This window comes from Simochromis diagramma, unplaced genomic scaffold, assembly GCF_900408965.1.
Source record: "Simochromis diagramma unplaced genomic scaffold, fSimDia1.1 OVJJ01000348.1, whole genome shotgun sequence".
Classification (NCBI taxonomy): Eukaryota; Metazoa; Chordata; class Actinopteri; order Cichliformes; family Cichlidae; genus Simochromis; species Simochromis diagramma.
The window spans coordinates 67,623-85,242 of NW_024386755.1; the positions used below are offsets into that span (position 1 = coordinate 67,623).

The following is a 17,620-nucleotide window of genomic DNA, read 5'->3' on the forward strand; positions in this document are numbered from 1 at the left end:
ATAATGAACTGGTCAAATTAAAGAACAACAGATGAAAACACATTTGAGAGTTTATTTAGGAATTCAGAAGGGAATTTAGGAGGATGATAGAAAACAAGGAGACTGGATTCTTACACAAAGTATTTTGAATGAATTAAAAAAAAGAAGAAGCTAGAAGTAAATGGAACACAATTTAAGTTGTTCCTGTAAACCCTTCTGTTGAATGAAAAAATTAAGAAGGGAGTAGAAATTTGATGAAAATGCTACAGTCTCCTTCTGTGTGTTATAATTACAGAGTTTGGTTAACCTGATCAGATTTTGAGGTCAGTGACTTATCATTTTCTCTTAAATTGTGATCACTAAGTAATTTGGATAATAAGTACAACGTAGCATAAGATAGGTTACAGGGGGGTGATAGTGTTGTGGACATAGGATAGCAACACAGTGGACTTAGTTCGTGAGGCCTGCAGAGAAAGCTTGTTATGGAACGGCTGTGTGCAGGCAGGAAAAGGACCCAAAGTGCAGACGCTCGGAGACACAATGTAAACTCAAAACAGCTTTAATGCTGAACTCAAAAGGGTAACAAAACTGAGAATACAAAATAACCTTACACAGACAGAACACACAGCAAGATAAGGGTAGATCACAACACCAACAAACTGAAACACAGGGCTTAAATACACAGAGGGAGCAATCAGGGAATGGGTAACAGGAGAGAAACACAGCTGGGGCAAATCAGGCCTAACGAAACAGGGGAAGCAAAACCAGACACATTAACATAAGACAAGGACCTTCAAAATAAAACAGGAAACATAACACAGACTGAATTTACAGACACAGACTCACAGGCAGGCACTACAACAGAGAGAACAGAGACGTGGGACAAGGGCAGACACAGACGCTGACAGGACATGGGGATACAGCAGACAGGGGAGACAGCAACTAAGGATTACACAGAGACCTAAACCATAAGAAAGAACTCTAACAAAGAAACCAAAGACTAGAAAAGATAAATAATATAATAAACTCAAAAACCCTGGGTCAACGACCCAGGCATCCTAACAAAGCTGGCAGATAAAACAGAACTACTCATGGCTGAGAAGGGGAAGAAGGCTCCAGAGGCAGTCACGTGTAGCAAAATGGACAATATACAGCATGTTAACTGCTAGAAATGAGCCAACTAACCAGTTGGGCCGGTTTTCATCTGTTCTAAAAAGGGAACAACAGATTAAAATTGCCAATAAAACCTATGTTTATTCTGAAGCCAGGTGTTGAGGCTGAGGAGCCTGCTAAAATGCCCCACACTGTTTTAAGAGGTTAAAAAGCTCTTCACAGTCAGCTCAGACTGCGGACAAGCTTACCCTGATCCTCATTTCCCTAAGGTGTTAGGTTACTGTGAGGCAGGGAAGGAAGGACAGGGTGTGGTGGAAGGGAGTAACCTTGAAAGGGACAAATCCATGACAACCATGACATCATCTATGCATGTTTCTGTGTTGCCTTCTTAAAGAGATGGAGGGAATTTGGCTTGTTTGTCCAGCGTGATGGAACATTTAGGACCATTCACTTCTCAGTGCAGGTTATTTTTGGTCCTGGCAAACAGAATTTACCTGTGCACAGTAGATCTGCCTCATGCTTAGATTTACATGTTGCTCCGAGTCAGGAAATCTTAGTGCTTGAATAGTAGAAGATATAGTTTCTTACTTCAACTGTGCCAGTCAGAGTGTGGAGTGTTTGTTGCAGTTTGACACAAACTGAATCTTAAATATGTACAATTTAAGATTCAAAAAGTTACCTTAGTATCAGGCTTAGACTCAGTTTACAATACACAAATGCAGCTTTCATTTCTGAAATGTGGTGGTTGCTGCACTGCAGGCAGCGTTGGCATTTGAAAACATCATGTCAATACTCCCAGCTGGAGCAAGCCCTCACTGAGGAAAAGATGCCTGTGTCACAATGGGCCTGATATTTAGACATTTAGGGAAAGGCAAAGAAACTACACATATATATGCCTGCCAGCACCCTTTAAAGATTTGTTATCATTCACAATCAATTTAAACTTAGAAGTACATTAAAATGGTCACTTTTCATCACACTAATAACAGTGGAAAGCCTTCTGTGAAGACTCTAACTCATGACTGCTGAGTCAGTGTTATTAGATGCTACAGTCTATGAGTGAGACAAGGAAGAAAACCTGATGCAGAAATAAGGAAACAAGAGAGCATTTGTTCTGTTTACATTTCAGTTTGAGGCTAAATGCTCACCTGAGAACGAATGACATGTGACTATTTATGATATTCATTCATTTATTATGTAAAGTTTCCTTTATGTAAAACCCTATGATGAATAAGCCTAAGCTGTTTTTCTCTGTAAACAGAGGACAGCTCTGTAAGGGACCACATCGAAGCTGATACTGTAGTCTACAGTACAAACATGTGCTTCTTTTAAGAAACATCGATATTCTTGTTGTTGTGTTTAATTCACCTCCAGAGTTTTTTCTGTTGTGTTCGTATCATTCACACTAGTTAACTTCAAGCGACATGATGAGCAGGTTTTGCTTAATCCTCTTTTAGGGTGTGTATTCAGCCACAGTGAAACATCATTCCTATTCTGAGAAAGCTTATCCACTGCTGATATTTTTCTATGAATCTGATGTTTAATTTAGCTCTGGGCATTTGTTTGTCCATGGGTTTGTCATCACAGTAAACCCTCCCCTTATTATTAGGGCACCTGAAGTAGGCACTCCTCCTATTCATTCTCTCATTTGACAGAACAAGGACAACTAGAGGACAACTTCTACATAAGAAGAGTTGAACCTCAGGGACTAAGATAACTTCTCCTGATATCTTGCTCTCTGCCTTCTTCGGCACCTTCTTCTTTGTCTTCAAATTACAAATCCTACAGGCCATGTCCAACCAGTCCTTCCAAAACCAACATGAAGAGGCTTACGCCTCCCTGATGAGAGGCCTGAAGGAGCTGGACCTACAGGGATCCTATGTTCCCACTGACCTGTTGCTGATCGGAGACCATGCTTTTCCTTTAGCAATGAACAGCCGAGGTCAGGTGCTGATGGCTGCCTCTCTGTACGGCAGTGGAAGGATTGTGGTCCTGGGTCATGAGGGCTACTTGACAGCCTTTCCTGCTCTGGTAGAAAATGCTCTGACCTGGCTGAGAGGTGATGGATCTGATAACCTCTCTGTAAGGGTGCACAGAAATGTCAGTGCAGTTGCTAATAACCTTCAAAAATCCAGCTTCCAAGTAGAAGTTGTGGGAGCTTTCCGTGACAACCTGGGAGTTGGTGTTTATGTGACCGATGCCTACAGCGTGGGTTCAGACTCAATGGAGCTGGTGGCGTTTCTGAAAGCTGGAGGAGGGGTGCTGATAGCTGGACAAGCGTGGAGTTGGGCTGCAGATCACCCCAAAGAGAACGCACTGCATCAGTTTGATGGGAATAAAGTGTCGGGAGTGGCAGGAATCTACTTTTCTAAGAACCGTGGTGAGGCGGAGAACTTGCCTGTCTACCCTCAGATCCCGTCCTCCTGGATGTCTGTGGTGTGAGTGATTCTATTGGTTCTGCTTTACTGCGCATAAACAAAGATTACAATTTTATCAAAAGTGAACAGCTTATCTGTCACTGAAGCAAACAGATTTTTTTCTGTTAGTTGTTAAATATATTTTATTCTATATCCATTTACCCATTTCTAGAGTGTAAAAAAATTAAAATGCAAACAAAATACATTCCATAGACTGTCTTTCCTTCTTAAAATGTCTTTCCCCTTTTATTCTTCCCTCTTTCAAATGCAGCATAGGTAAGGATTTTGAGGATGACTTAGAGTTCTTACTCCAGGGAATTTCAGAGTTCGAGCTCCCGCAGGGGTCAACTGCTTCTGAGGTTCTAGTCCATGGACCGCTAGCTTTTCCCATCGGTACTACACATGATGGACGGGCATTCCTCGCAGGAGCCTATTATGGACAGGGACGAGTCATTTTGATTTCACATGAAGGATTTCTGGGACTTGAGGTAAAGTTGACACCTTGAACTAGTATTTAAATTAAAGCTTTTTTCATGAACATATAACAGGAATTTGCTCCTATTGTACACGAATGCACTATTTTATAGATAGCATGTTTCAGCTTAGACAGTAAATATGCTTCCTTTCAACATTTATTTTGGTGTACATTACATTTGTCTACATTAGCAGTTCCCTACGGATTACCCTAGTGTTTGGAAGTAAAAATAAATTTACATTTAAAAAATGTAAATATAGTTACCTTTAAGTAAAACATTTCAAATGCCCTAAAATTCACATATCCTGATAGGGTTAGGAGTTAACGGGAAGTAGTTCTCAAAGAGTTAAATATTTCTGCTAATCTCCCAAACCTTTTATATATCAGATAATCTGGAGCGATTGTGGCTCAAAGAGTTGGCAGTTCGTCTTATAACCGGAAGGCTGCCGGTTCGAGCCCCGGCTCAGACAGTCTTGGTTGTTGTGTCCTTGGGCAAGACACTTCACTTACCGCCTACTGGTGATGGCCAGAGGGGCCAATGGTGCGATATGGCAGCCTCGCTTCTGTCTGCTACAACTGTAGCTTGCCTCCACCAGTGTGAGAGTAAATGAGTAGTGGAATTGTAAACTTGCAAAGATTATTATTATTAAACATATGACTGTATTGTTGCTGCTTTTCTTCCTTTGTTTTAGAGTATGGCTCCAATTTGGAAAAATGCCATTCACTGGTTGGATGAAGGCCGCAGAGGGGTTGTTGGTGTAATGATGGATCCTGCACTCAAAGTTCTCAGTGATTCAGGGCTGAAGTGTGAGAAGACAAACTTCAGGAAAGACCTCAGTGTGTTTGTGTGTACAGCATATATCACTGAGCATTTGGAGGAAATCCAAAACTTTGTGGCAGAGGGAGGAGGCCTGCTGATTGGAGGACATGCCTGGTGGTGGGCTCATTCAAATGCTGGGAAAAATGTGCTAACGGAATTCTCAGGTATGAAAATGCACGACAAGAGTGATATATAAAGTTATAAAGATATATAAAGTTGAGGATCTGGTTGCTCCTGGCCCAGATAATATGACTTATAACTTCTTGGATTTAATTAGCATTCTTTCGAGTAAGGAGAGTGTATTGCCTCTAGGCTGAGTCTGCCAAGTATGTCAGAAAAGCAGGACCTAAAGCAGGACTCGCAGACAGGGAATTTAGTTACAGTGTAAAACAATGCAGTCCAAAGCAGTTCCAATAAATGTGATCTCCTCAGCAATGACTTCCCAGCTTCCAGTGCAGAGAATTCCAGAGCCCTGCCCTGGAGCAAGGCCCGGGAAGGGTGCCTGAAGGCAAGCATCTGGCAGCTAGGCCTTAGTCCATGTAGCCTTGCCAGACAGAGCCCAGAAAAGGGACATCGGCCCATCGTCCTGTAGGCTCACAACCAGCAGGAGATGCTGTAGGGGTCGGGTGCAATGTGTGTTGGGCAGTGGCCAGGAGTGGATGCCCTGGTGGACTGATCCCCCACTACACAGCAAAATCTCCAGTGTTAAATTAACACTGGGGAGTGTCTATATGGGTCCACACCTCTGAGTGTTAAATACAACACTGTTGAGTGTTAAATTAACACTTTTGACAGTGTTATATGTTTAAAAGTAACCTAGTCAGTTTTGAAGATCAACAATGGCTAACACTGAGCAGTGCTGATTTTCTAACACTGGAAAATAACTCAAAATGTTAGAAATATTCCAGTGTTAGAAAATCAGCACTGCTCAGTGTTAGTCTTTGTTAATCTTCAAAACTGACTAGGTTACTTTTAAACATATAACACTGTCAAAAGTGTTAATTTAACACTCAACAGTGTTGTATTTAACACTCAGAGGTGTGGACCCATATAGACACTCTCCAGTGTTAATTTAACACTGGAGATTTTGCTGTGTACCTAAACTAGTGATTGGGGCATGGAATGTCACCTCTCTGGTGGGGAAGGAGCCTGAGTTAGTGCGTGAGGTTGAGATGTACTGGCTAGATATAGTCAGGCTCACCTCAAAGCATGGCTTGGGCTCTGGAAGCAGACTCCTGGAGAGGGGCTGGACTCTGTCTCAGTCTGGAGTTGCCCTTGGTGAGACGCAGTGGGCTGGGGTGGGTATCTGTATCCCCTTGGCTTGCTGCCTGTATGTTGGTGTTTCTCCTGGTGGACAAGAAGGTTTGTTCCCTGTGCTTTTGGGTCGGGGAATGTCAATGATCGATTTTATAATTGTATCACCAGACCTGTGGCCATATGTTCTGGACACTCGGGGGAAAAGAGGGGTCGAGCTGTCAACTGATCACCACCTGGTGGTGAGTTGGAACAAGTGGCGCAGGAGCATTGCTGGACAGACCTGACTCACCAAAATGTTTAGTGAGGGTGCACTGGGAGGGCCTGGCAGAGGCCCCTGTCCTCGAGATCTTCAACTCACATCTCTAGCAGAGCTTCTACCGCAATCCAAGGGAGACTGGGGGGATTGAGTCTGAATGGATCATGTTCAGCACCTCTACTGCTGAAGCCGCTGCACTGAGCTGCAGCCACAAGGTGGTTGCTGCCTGTCGTGGTGGCAACCCCTGAACCAAAAGGTTGAGACCAGATGTGAAGGGAGCTACCAGGCTGAAGAAGGAGTCCTATCGGGCTTGGTTAACTGTGGAACTTCAGAAGCAGCTGATAGGTACTGACAGGCCAAGGTCTGCTTAGCCGGCAATAAGTCAGACTCATTTCCAGTGGGTGATGGACTTACTCAGTGATGTGATGGGTTTCTTTTCTTGGATAGTGAGGTTAGACAGAAAACTTCCTGCACTAGAGAAGTTTGCTGAAACCTTAATCCTGATTTGTCTTTGGCCTTTGATGTGCTGTACCAACTGACCTTTGTCCATCAACTTTGAAACTTCTTCTACAATGGAGGATGGTAAGAATGTTCTAAATTCCTTCAGGGTCTGGCTGATCTTGTTTCGGAGTGCATCTATGGTGAAATGGACCCATCCTATCCTTTTATTCAGGAGCTGTTTCTGTGCTTCCCATAAGATCTTTTCAGGTCCATGTCCTTGAGTGTAGAACGAAGGCACAAACTCCTGGGAACCAGTTTGGACTGGGAACCAGTGTGAGATTCAGTCTGTCTGCGTCTCAGGTTAAAGTGGAGGTCGTTCCTATAGTCCCCTAGTTTCCCCAAATCCCTTACATAGACCAACCTATGTACCAAGTGAACTCACACTACTCACATCTTCTCCTATCTGACCTAAAATGGTTACATGATGTAGTTAGGCAAGGCCTTACAGTGGTTTCACCCTTAACGACTAGTGATGGTAAGGACCCATGCCTTTTTTCACACCTTGGCTCATTTAATGACTCACATAATCAACAGTGGGTCAGCAACCTTCACTTCCACCTCCAAAGCAGAAAACCCCCACTAGAGGTTAAGTACCTGAGACTCTCCAACTGTAGTTTTTAGAACTGAAAATGCCTCATGATAAGAGCTAAAACATCTCCACAAACTTAAATAAAATCCAGTTGCCTTTATTTTTTTAAAGCTCTGGATGACAGAAAGCTACACACACATATCGCTGTGCTGTTTCCCAGGAAACCAGACATGAAAATGAGGAATTGAGGAATAAGAGCTCTGTTTTGCACTCGAGGGTTGTCAATACTTACCCCTGAGTGCTGGTCAGGATACAAGACTGAGATTTCCTTCCTTTTAGGACATTTATTGCTGGCTGGTAATCATGTAGGTGTATGTGGGCCAATAAGTCACCAAAGTAACATTACAGTGGTGTCAGTTCAAAATACCACTCACTCTGCTGACATACTTTATCTTTCAAGCTCAGTTCCTCTACCAGAGACCTAAGAGATTAAGTATTCTGCACAGTATCTTTGGTGCTTCTTGGACTGTACACTTCTTGATAGAGATCTCGGATGTTGGTCTTGGAATCTGCTGGAGTCACTCGCACAGTTTACGGGTGACTGCCCTGAGGAAATGATATTACTACTACTACTACTACTACTGATACTACTACTACTACTACTAATTATTATTATTATTGACCCAGCATTGTTTCCAGAAGTCCTGCAAGGCTAAAAAGCTTATTCATGGCCAGAATGGACCATGCATTTTTCCTCTTGAAACTGACAGTTGGAGTCTTCTCTTGTCCAACAAATTATGGACCTAACTGTATGTGGTATACATGAGTCACTAAATGTGAAAAAATATTTTTGGGCTTGTTTTCAAACTCAAAATTTCTGGTAGTGTTTTTATAGTTTGCCTGTATCATTTAAATCATTTTACACTACAAGCCATGATTGCTCATAAAAACATCACAAAGCTCTTTTATTATATACATACAGAGCTCTAATAGCCTACAGTGATGATAAGGTGGCACATCTTGGGCAAAAAAAAAACAACCTTCTGCAGTTTAATGAAAAAACCAAAGTCATTACACTTCCAACAGTAAACGAGAGTATTTTAAGTCAGATTTGCTTTAATATCTTCCAGGGAACAAGATCCTGAACCAAATGGGATTGAGCCTGTTGGGAGCAACAATCGGAGGAGGATCATACAAAGCCCCTGTACCCAGCCAGGCTATTAAAGACAGCTACCACTTCCGCCACCTTCTAAACCGCTTCGCTGCCCATGTGACTACAGGTGAAGAACTTAGCCAGCATGAGGAGAGATATCTGAAAAAGCTGGGCAACGACTGCAATGTTTACTTGCAGATGAAAGCCCATGACTCCTCCCACTACCGACAAGTTTTGGCCACACTCACGGATATATTAATAACATCAGGCCTGCCAGAAGTAAGTAGACAACATAATATGATCATCTTAAAAAAATTCCAAAAGAATGAAACAGTGCTGGTTGACTTCTCACAGCTATAAGTGACCAATGACTGACAGCTGCCCAATCTATGAGTGTTTGGTTTTGGTAGGTTTTTTTTGGCTGCAGATGCTGTGATAATGTGCGAAAGATAATTTTTATAACATTCACCACGCATTTTCAAGGTGAGTGACACCTGCCCTGTAAAGAGTCCCAAAGACCACCTCCTCCTCGCTGTGGGTACCCAGGTATATAAGGTTTGCCCAGATCCCGATGCCCTCCTGCCCTACCTCATTAAGGACAACCCAATGATGGCTGTTGTCTATAACCACCGGATCAAGGTTGATGTCAATACAGCAGGTCAGATCTCTCTGCTGTGTTATGTGAACTGGTTATAATTTTACAATTTACAATATGTGTACAGTGGTTATTGTTTTGCTAACACATTTGAATCACATAGCAATGTTCACCATGATGCAGCAATGTTTGTTACTTGATGTTACACAGCTTTAATCTGTGAACCTCACTGTAGACACTGAAAACTGTGAAATACAGTTTTTAAAATACTGATTTTATACCTGCAAATGTCCCTGACTGTGTTGTTTTATTTTTTAAACATAATTGTGTTTCAGATGGGGAAGAGTGGATCAGCACAGGTCTCTACCTCTCTCCTGGTATGAAGACCTACATGGCCATACCACCTCAGATTGTCAACAAGGATTGGAAGGTACAGCATATGAAGTCAATTGATTTTAATTTCAGTGATAATGCTGACCCCATGTAAGTCTCTGTCCTCAGGAGGCATCTAATCGGGATGCCTCCTAAAGGTTGGGGTCCACAATATTTTATTCTCATTATTTATTTTAAATATGCATTTTCTAGCCTGATGTGATACTTTGAAGATTATAGACCATCATAAGTATAAGATGAGGTTCCAGTCAAGCCCACTAGCAGTATAATGATATGGCATGCCTCAGCCTTCAATATCAATCCACCTATATCTAATGGGTGGGTGACATCACCCACTGGTTTTAAAGCTTAAAGCCTTCAGTACTCTGGCTACAATCATGTTGGGGTTTTTTTTTAAATTGCAAATGACCATATTGGGATGAGACAGGGTCAAGGTCACGCAGATACAAAAACATAACTGCAGTTATAATTACTTTAAAAATGTAAAAAAAAAATTTGGTAGAAAGATCAGATTTGGCAGGGAGATTCCTATCAGCCAATGCGGCAATGGTCCAAAATCTAAGGCTTAAAAAAGAGAGAGACTGCAGTTTCTGGCACCTATTCAGTTAACTAACACATGCTAATAATGCATTTTCCTTTTCTTCTGCAGATTCAGATAGGATGTCAAACTGACTCACTGCATCACAATGACGAGCTGAAGAGACCACCATCTGTCCATGAGCGATTTCCTGTCACTGCACAGATGATACAGGTTTGGAACCTGTGGGGAGGACTCATTTACCTGGTGGCCCCACCCAAAACACAAGTGAAGGGGTTGGAGGTCATAGTGCAGATGGCTGTACCTGCTCCATATTATAAGTCTGGTGAGTCTGTGGTGGATAGAACTGTAATATGTGTTTATCCAAGTGTGTCTCCAAGTAACAGTTTAACTGTGAAACAGGGTTTCTTAACTGTTAATCAAAGCTACTAACTGAACAGTAATCACTGTGTACGTCATAATGTATAATGTACTGTATAAAATGAAAAGACTTTGTGATTTATATCATGAGCATTAATTTCCTGTGGACCATTGTTATCTATGAAACCTCATCATTATAAAGTCGTTATTTGTCTCTGTAGATCTTGATGTGACACAAGTTTGTAATTTATCTAGTATGGGACATTAGCTAACTTTAAGTTAAAGCTAGCTAACCCCTAGTCCTTTTTTTATACAGGGAGCGCAGAATTATTAGGCAAGTTGTATTTTTGAGGAATAATTTTATTATTGAACAACAACCATGTTCTCAATGAACCCAAAAAACTCATTAATATCAAAGCTGAATGTTTTTGGAAGTAGTTTTTAGTTTGTTTTTAGTTTTAGCTATTTTAGGGGGATATCTGTGTGTGCAGGTGACTATTACTGTGCATAATTATTAGTCAACTTAACAAAAAACAAATACAGTGGGGCAAAAAAGTATTTAGTCAGCCACCGATTGTGCAAGTTCCCCCACTTAAAATGATGACAGAGGTCAGTAATTTGCACCAGAGGTACACTTCAACTGTGAGAGACAGAATGTGAAAAAAAAATCCATGAATTCACATGGTAGGATTTGTAAAGAATTTATTCGTAAATCAGGGTGGAAAATAAGTATTTGGTCACCTCAAACAAGGAAAATCTCTGGCTCTCACAGACCTGTAACGTCTTCTGTAAGAAGCTTTTCTGTCCCCCACTCGTTACCTGTATGAATGGCACCTGTTTGAACTCATCATCTGTATAAAAGACACCTGTCCACAGCCTCAAACAGTCAGACTCCAAACTCCGCCATGGCCAAGACCAAAGAGCTTTCGAAGGACACCAGGAAAAGTATTGTAGACCTGCACCAGACTGGGAAGAGTGAATCTACAATAGGCAAGCAGCTTGGTGTGAAAAAATCAACTGTGGGAGCAATCATCAGAAAATGGAAGACATACAAGACCACTGATAATCTCCCTCGATCTGGGGCTCCACGCAAGATCTCATCCCGTGGGGTCAAAATGATCATGAGAACTGTGAGCAAAGATCCCAGAACCACACGGGGGGACCTGGTGAATGACCTGCAGAGAGCTGGGACCAAAGTAACAAAGGTCACCATCAGTAACACACTACAACGGCAGGGAATCAAATCCCGCAGTGCCAGACGTGTTCCGCTGCTGAAGCCAGTGCATGTCCAGGCCCGTCTGAAGTTTGCCAGAGAGCACATGGATGATACAGCAGAGGATTGGGAGAATGTCATGTGGTCAGATGAAACCAAAGTAGAACTTTTTGGTATAAACTCAACTCGTCGTGTTTGGAGGAAGAAGAATACTGAGTTGCATCCCAAGAACACCATACCTACTGTGAAGCATGGGGGTGGAAACATCATGCTATGGGGCTGTTTTTCTGCCAAGGGGACAGGACGACTGATCCGTGTTAAGGACAGAATGAATGGGGCCATGTATCGTGAGATTTTGAGCCAAAACCTCCTTCCATCAGTGAGAACTTTGAAGATGAAACGAGGCTGGGTCTTCCAACATGACAATGATCCAAAACACACTGCCCGGGCAACAAAGGAGTGGCTCCGTAAGAAGCATTTGAAAGTCCTGGAGTGGCCTAGCCAGTCTCCAGACCTCAACCCCATAGAAAATCTGTGGCGGGAGTTGAAAGTCCGTGTTGCTCGGCGACAGCCCCAAAACATCACTGCTCTCGAGAAGATCTGCATGGAGGAATGGGCCAAAATACCAGCTACTGTGTGTGCAAACCTGGTAAAGACCTATAGTAAACGTTTGACCTCTGTTATTGCCAACAAAGGTTATGTTACAAAGTATTGAGTTGTATTTTTGTTATTGACCAAATACTTGTTTTCCACCCTGATTTACGAATAAATTCTTTACAAATCCTACCATGTGGATTCATGGATTTTTTTTTCACATTCTGTCTCTCACAGTTGAAGTGTACCTCTGGTGCAAATTACTGACCTCTGTCATCATTTTAGGTGGGGGAACTTGCACAATCGGTGGCTGACTAAATACTTTTTTGCCCCACTGTATATACCCATTTCAATTATTTATTTTTACCAGTGAAACCAATATAACATCTCCACATTCACAAATATACATTTCTGACATTCAAAAACAAAACAAAAACAAATCAGCGACCAATATAGCCACCTTTCTTTGCAAGGACACTCAAAAGCCTGCCATCCATGGATTCTGTCAGTGTTTTGATCTGTTCACTATCAACATTGCGTGCAGCAGCAACCACAGCCTCCCAGACACTGTTCAGAGAGGTGTACTGTTTTCCCTCCTTGTAAATCTCACATTTGATGATGGACCACAGGTTCTCAATGGGGTTCAGATCAGGTGAACAAGGTGGCCATGTCATTAGTTTTTCTTCTTTTATACCCTTTCTTGCCAGCCACGCTGTGGAGTACTTGGACGCGTGTGATGGAGCATTGTCCTGCATGAAAATCATGTTTTTCTTGAAGGATGCAGACTTCTTCCTGTACCACTGCTTGAAGAAGGTGTCTTCCAGAAACTGGCAGTAGGACTGGGAGTTGAGCTTGACTCCATCCTCAACCCGAAAAGGCCCCACAAGCTCATCTTTGATGATACCAGCCCAAACCAGTACTCCACCTCCACCTTGCTGGCGTCTGAGTCGGACTGGAGCTCTCTGCCCTTTACCAATCCAGCCACAGGCCCATCCATCTGGCCCATCAAGACTCACTCTCATTTCATCAGTCCATAAAACCTTAGAAAAATCAGTCTTGAGATATTTCTTGGCCCAGTCTTGACGTTTCAGCTTGTGTGTCTTGTTCAGTGGTGGTCGTCTTTCAGCCTTTCTTACCTTGGCCATGTCTCTGAGTATTGCACACCTTGTGCTTTTGGGCACTCCAGTGATGTTGCAGCTCTGAAATATGACCAAACTGGTGGCAAGTGGCATCTTGGCAGCTGCACGCTTGACTTTTCTCAGTTCATGGGCAGTTATTTTGCGCCTTGGTTTTTCCACACGCTTCTTGCGACCCTGTTGACTATTTTGAATGAAACGCTTGATTGTTCGATGATCACGCTTCAGAAGCTTTGCAATTTTGAGACTGCTGCATCCCTCTGCAAGATATCTCACTATTTTTGACTTTTCTGAGCCTGTCAAGTCCTTCTTTTGACCCATTTTGCCAAAGGAAAGGACGTTGCCTAATAATTATGCACACCTGATATAGGGTGTTGATGTCATTAGACCACACCCCTTCTCATTACAGAGATGCACATCACCTAATATGCTTAATTGGTAGTAGGCTTTCGAGCCTATACAGCTTGGAGTAAGACAACATGCATGAAGAGGATGATGTGGACAAAATACTCATTTGCCTAATAATTCTGCACTCCCTGTATATGTTATAGCCCGAAGCATTTTAGTAGATCCACTCCTCTCTTTGCTCTTTTCAGGTGTGACAACTGCAGCTCAGTGGTTAATGCTGCGCACGGCTCCTTCACCCTGGGCAGAGTTGGAGTTTGAAAACATTATTCTCACCGTACCAGCAGATGTTGTTCGGGATCTGGAGCGCCCAGATGAGCTGGCTGCTCTGTGGGATGAAATGATGAGGGCCATTGCAGATCTGGCTGCCAAACCACACAAATTTCCCCGCAAGGAGCGCTTTGTGGCAGATGTGCAGATTTCTCACGGTAAGTGCATTTTGCCTCATGTTGTACAGTACACACATTGCACTTATTTGCTTGTTCTTAGAGACTCCCAAGAACATAAGGCCTGACCAAAAAAACGCTGGGTGACTGACTGGTTACATGTGGACCAGTCTTTGGACCAGCTGGCACTCCTAACACTCAGGAGTGTCAGCTCCTAACACAGCTAACACTCCTTGGAAGGAATTAAGTGGTTTAGGTGAGTAATTCATTCTTATTTGCTTGGGATGGAGTCACTGGGAACAGGAAGCCAGACTCAGAAGAAGAAAACAGAGTAACCAACCAAGAAATCAGTGTGGACTCTCCTGAAAGCTCAAGTTGAATACCTGCCATCCCAAGTCTGCTCCCTCTGCTTCAACCCCTCATGTCAGACATCTTGCAGCCCATTTGGTGTACTTCCTTTCCTTCCAAAGCCAATTACTGCTTCACTCATCAGCTTCTGATAGTGATGGCTTGAATCCACATTTTCTTCTCGGGGACCTGATTGTTGTCCTCTGCAACCCACCTCTACATGAAATACCTAGGTACACCTTGTTCTGCATCGGCTGCTATGTCTATATGTTTGTGATCGGAACCTCACAGAGTGTTGAAAGCCACAACAAATGGGAGAGTAATACGAACTGCCAACACCGTATTTTTTGAATTTGCAAGAGTAGCAGGTTCTATCTATGACAACAAGGTGTTTCTTCCTCAGTTAGTCAATATGGTCTGAGTCTTTAAACCTCGCATTCTATCACTGCCCTGAATGTTTGACTGATTGCTCTGCCAGCACTGGAGTGGATATTACATGGATAGCCTGCAAAAGATAAGCTCCAAGATTTGCTGGGCTTCAATTTCATGTCACCCATGTAGGTGTGAATAGGAGGCAGCTGCTGTCCAGCCTGTAGATGCTCTGCTCCAACGACCCACTTGAAAGCTCAGATGAGCTGTGGTGAAGGTTGCTGGGGAGTTCGGGCATTCTGCCACTATTCACACTTGGTAAATGGACTGGTTCTTATATAGCGCTTTTCTACTCTTTCTGAGCACTCAAAGCGCTTTATACAACTAATTCATTCACCCAATCACACCCATTCACACAAGCACTTTTTTCTGAACTCTTAAGTGCTAAGTAGCTACCATTCATATACATTCACACTCCGATGAATGCATCGGAGAGCAACATGGGGTTAGTATCTTGCCCAAGGATATTTGGCATGCAGACAGGAGCAGCCTGGGATCAAACCACCAACCTTCTGGTTAGTAGCTGACCTGCTCTGCCACCTGAGCTACAGCCACCCTTCCAGTGATCAACTATAGTGTAATGATGATTTTGTTTGGTTCTTTGCTCAGATAGATACAATGGCATTCTCTCTTTTTTTTGTCTATCAATGCTGTAAAATCTGAAAGAATCATCACTATACCACTGTTTATTGCTCTTTTTCTTTTCAGGCTGGATGCATGCAGGTTATCCAATCATGGCACACAAAATGACAGCTCATGAACTGGTCGGCGTCAAAAAAGGTAATCCGATGTGGGGCCCCATCCATGAACTGGGACACAATCAACAGAGAGCTTGCTGGGAGTTCCCACCAAACACCACAGAGTGTACATGCAACCTCTGGTCAGTGTATGTGAATGAAGAGGTGCTGGGCGTCGACAGGGAGAAGGTGGAGTAAATGACAAAGACAAATGGCCAGAAACATCTTATATTGTTACGCTTTTTATGATAACTTCTTTGATGTTATATGATGACAAACCACTTAACTATGTTTTAGAGTACAATATTTTACGATCATCTCATCCCATGTTGTTTAATGCAGACTGAAGGAGCCATGACTTCAGCAAACCGACAAAGTCGAATAAATGACTATGTCGCGGGAGACAGGACACCTGAGAGCTGGAGCATGTGGGTGGCTCTGGAAACATATATGCAGGTGAGAGAATTCTGCTCTGTAGAGAAACTGTCCTTTGTCCACACTGGAGTGACCTGCTTCCATAGGAAAAAAAATGATTGCATATAAAACTGAAAGCAGAGTGTGAAACAAGGAGAGTTCAAGAAATGTTTTCCATTAAGTCACTTTTAAGAAAGTGTGGAGACAGAATTATAAACAGTATCTTAACAGTCAGTCCTTTGTCCACACTGGAGTGCACATAACACGACTACCAGCATTATGATTCATGTCTCCTCATCTGCAGCTCCAGGAAAGGTTTGGCTGGGATGCCTTTAAAAAGGTGTTTGCTGCGTATCACCACATAAAGGACTTCCCCAAGGACAACAAAGGAAAGATGAACCTGTATGCTGAGACCTTCTCCCAGACTGTGGGGATGGACCTGACTGGCTTCTTTAAGGCCTGGGGCTGGCCAATAGAAACAGCCACTGAGGAGAAGCTGTCCCAGCTGCCTCCCTGGAACAATCACCCCATGACCCAATATCAATAAACCTCAGACCACTGAAGGGTGGTTTTAACCAATATCTTAGCTTGAAGTGAATGATGGGCAACACAGTGAATTGATTTGGTGTTTGGTGTTCTGTTTTAACAACATTTATTAGAGTATCTGAATAGAAAAACAGAAATGACGTACTGAGGTTGCAGGGTTTGAATTCAGAATTGTAACTGGTTTGTGATTCTCATGTTCCCGAGGGGAAGTACAGTAGGCTTCCACTTACTGCTAGGTAGACTAGACTTTTGATGGTATAAGGAGTGGCATCTTTGCTTTTATTTCATAGTTGATGTGAAGATACAAGCAGGAAATATGACTTGTTATACATGTTCTGGGCTGAAATCATACCAAGGCATTGCACTACTATAGCATACATTTCAATCATTTGTTCTCTATAAAGAAATACAATGCATTATGCATTATGTTTCTGTTTTGCTCTTGGTTTCTGTTTGCCAACCTGTTTCGGTTTCTTTTCCTTGCACTACAACCCTTTCCTTATGTAAAATGAATTTTTATAAAGAAATTAATATTCAAAAGAATACAAGGGACTTTCTACAGGTTTATACTGTAAGAGTGTGGATGTGGAATATGTGTATTTTCTTTGTGTGAGTAAGTAAACTGCATCTTTCATTTGATCTGCTGTTGCACATTTGAATTATGCTGGTTCATAATACAGAGGTCAGACTTTATTTAAGCAAACCTTTGTCTTTACTTTCACACTGATATTTGTTTGCTCACAACTGAAACACTAATAAACGTGAATTATACCTCTCAGACACTTCCTTTTTCATTCAGCTCTGGAGAGAAACTTTAGAGCTCACGTTTTTTTCTGTGCTGTAGAAGATTATCTGTTGAAGACAAATGCAGGTATCAATAAGAGACAACTAGAGTACAGGTGTGTGTGAGTGGGTGGGAAGATCAGTAGAACAGATGCATGTGAGAGTCGGGTGACAGGTCAAGAAAGAAAGGCTGAGGACATCTACTGGTGATATGGAGAGCTGCATGAAGGGGAAACTGAATGT

At 42.5% G+C, this 17,620-nt stretch overlaps 1 protein-coding gene across 1 annotated transcript; it reads left to right on the plus strand.

Annotated features, from left to right (window-relative positions):
* Positions 1 to 2,717: 2,717 nt before the first annotated feature.
* Positions 2,718 to 17,372, plus strand: LOC120728789 (TRPM8 channel-associated factor homolog). Its single transcript, XM_040023950.1, has 11 exons — positions 2,718 to 3,530; positions 3,781 to 3,997; positions 4,677 to 4,968; positions 8,478 to 8,779; positions 8,984 to 9,158; positions 9,431 to 9,525; positions 10,138 to 10,351; positions 13,926 to 14,162; positions 15,606 to 15,823; positions 15,977 to 16,090; positions 16,353 to 17,372. The coding sequence occupies exons 1-11, from the start codon at positions 2,884 to 2,886 to the stop codon at positions 16,593 to 16,595; spliced, it is 2,754 nt and encodes a 917-aa protein (XP_039879884.1). The 5' UTR covers positions 2,718 to 2,883; the 3' UTR covers positions 16,596 to 17,372.
* The last annotated feature ends 248 nt before the right edge of the window (positions 17,373 to 17,620 follow it).

Bases quoted from the DNA above. Each gene is read 5' to 3' on its own strand.
- LOC120728789 (XM_040023950.1), top strand. From the start codon at position 2,884: ATGTCCAACCAGTCCTTCCAAAACCAACATGAAGAGGCTTACGCCTCC. The intron at 3,998-4,676 runs GTAAAGTTGACA...CCTTTGTTTTAG, and splicing joins AAGGATTTCTGGGACTTGAG to AGTATGGCTCCAATTTGGAA. The intron at 9,159-9,430 runs GTCAGATCTCTC...ATTGTGTTTCAG, and splicing joins GGTTGATGTCAATACAGCAG to ATGGGGAAGAGTGGATCAGC.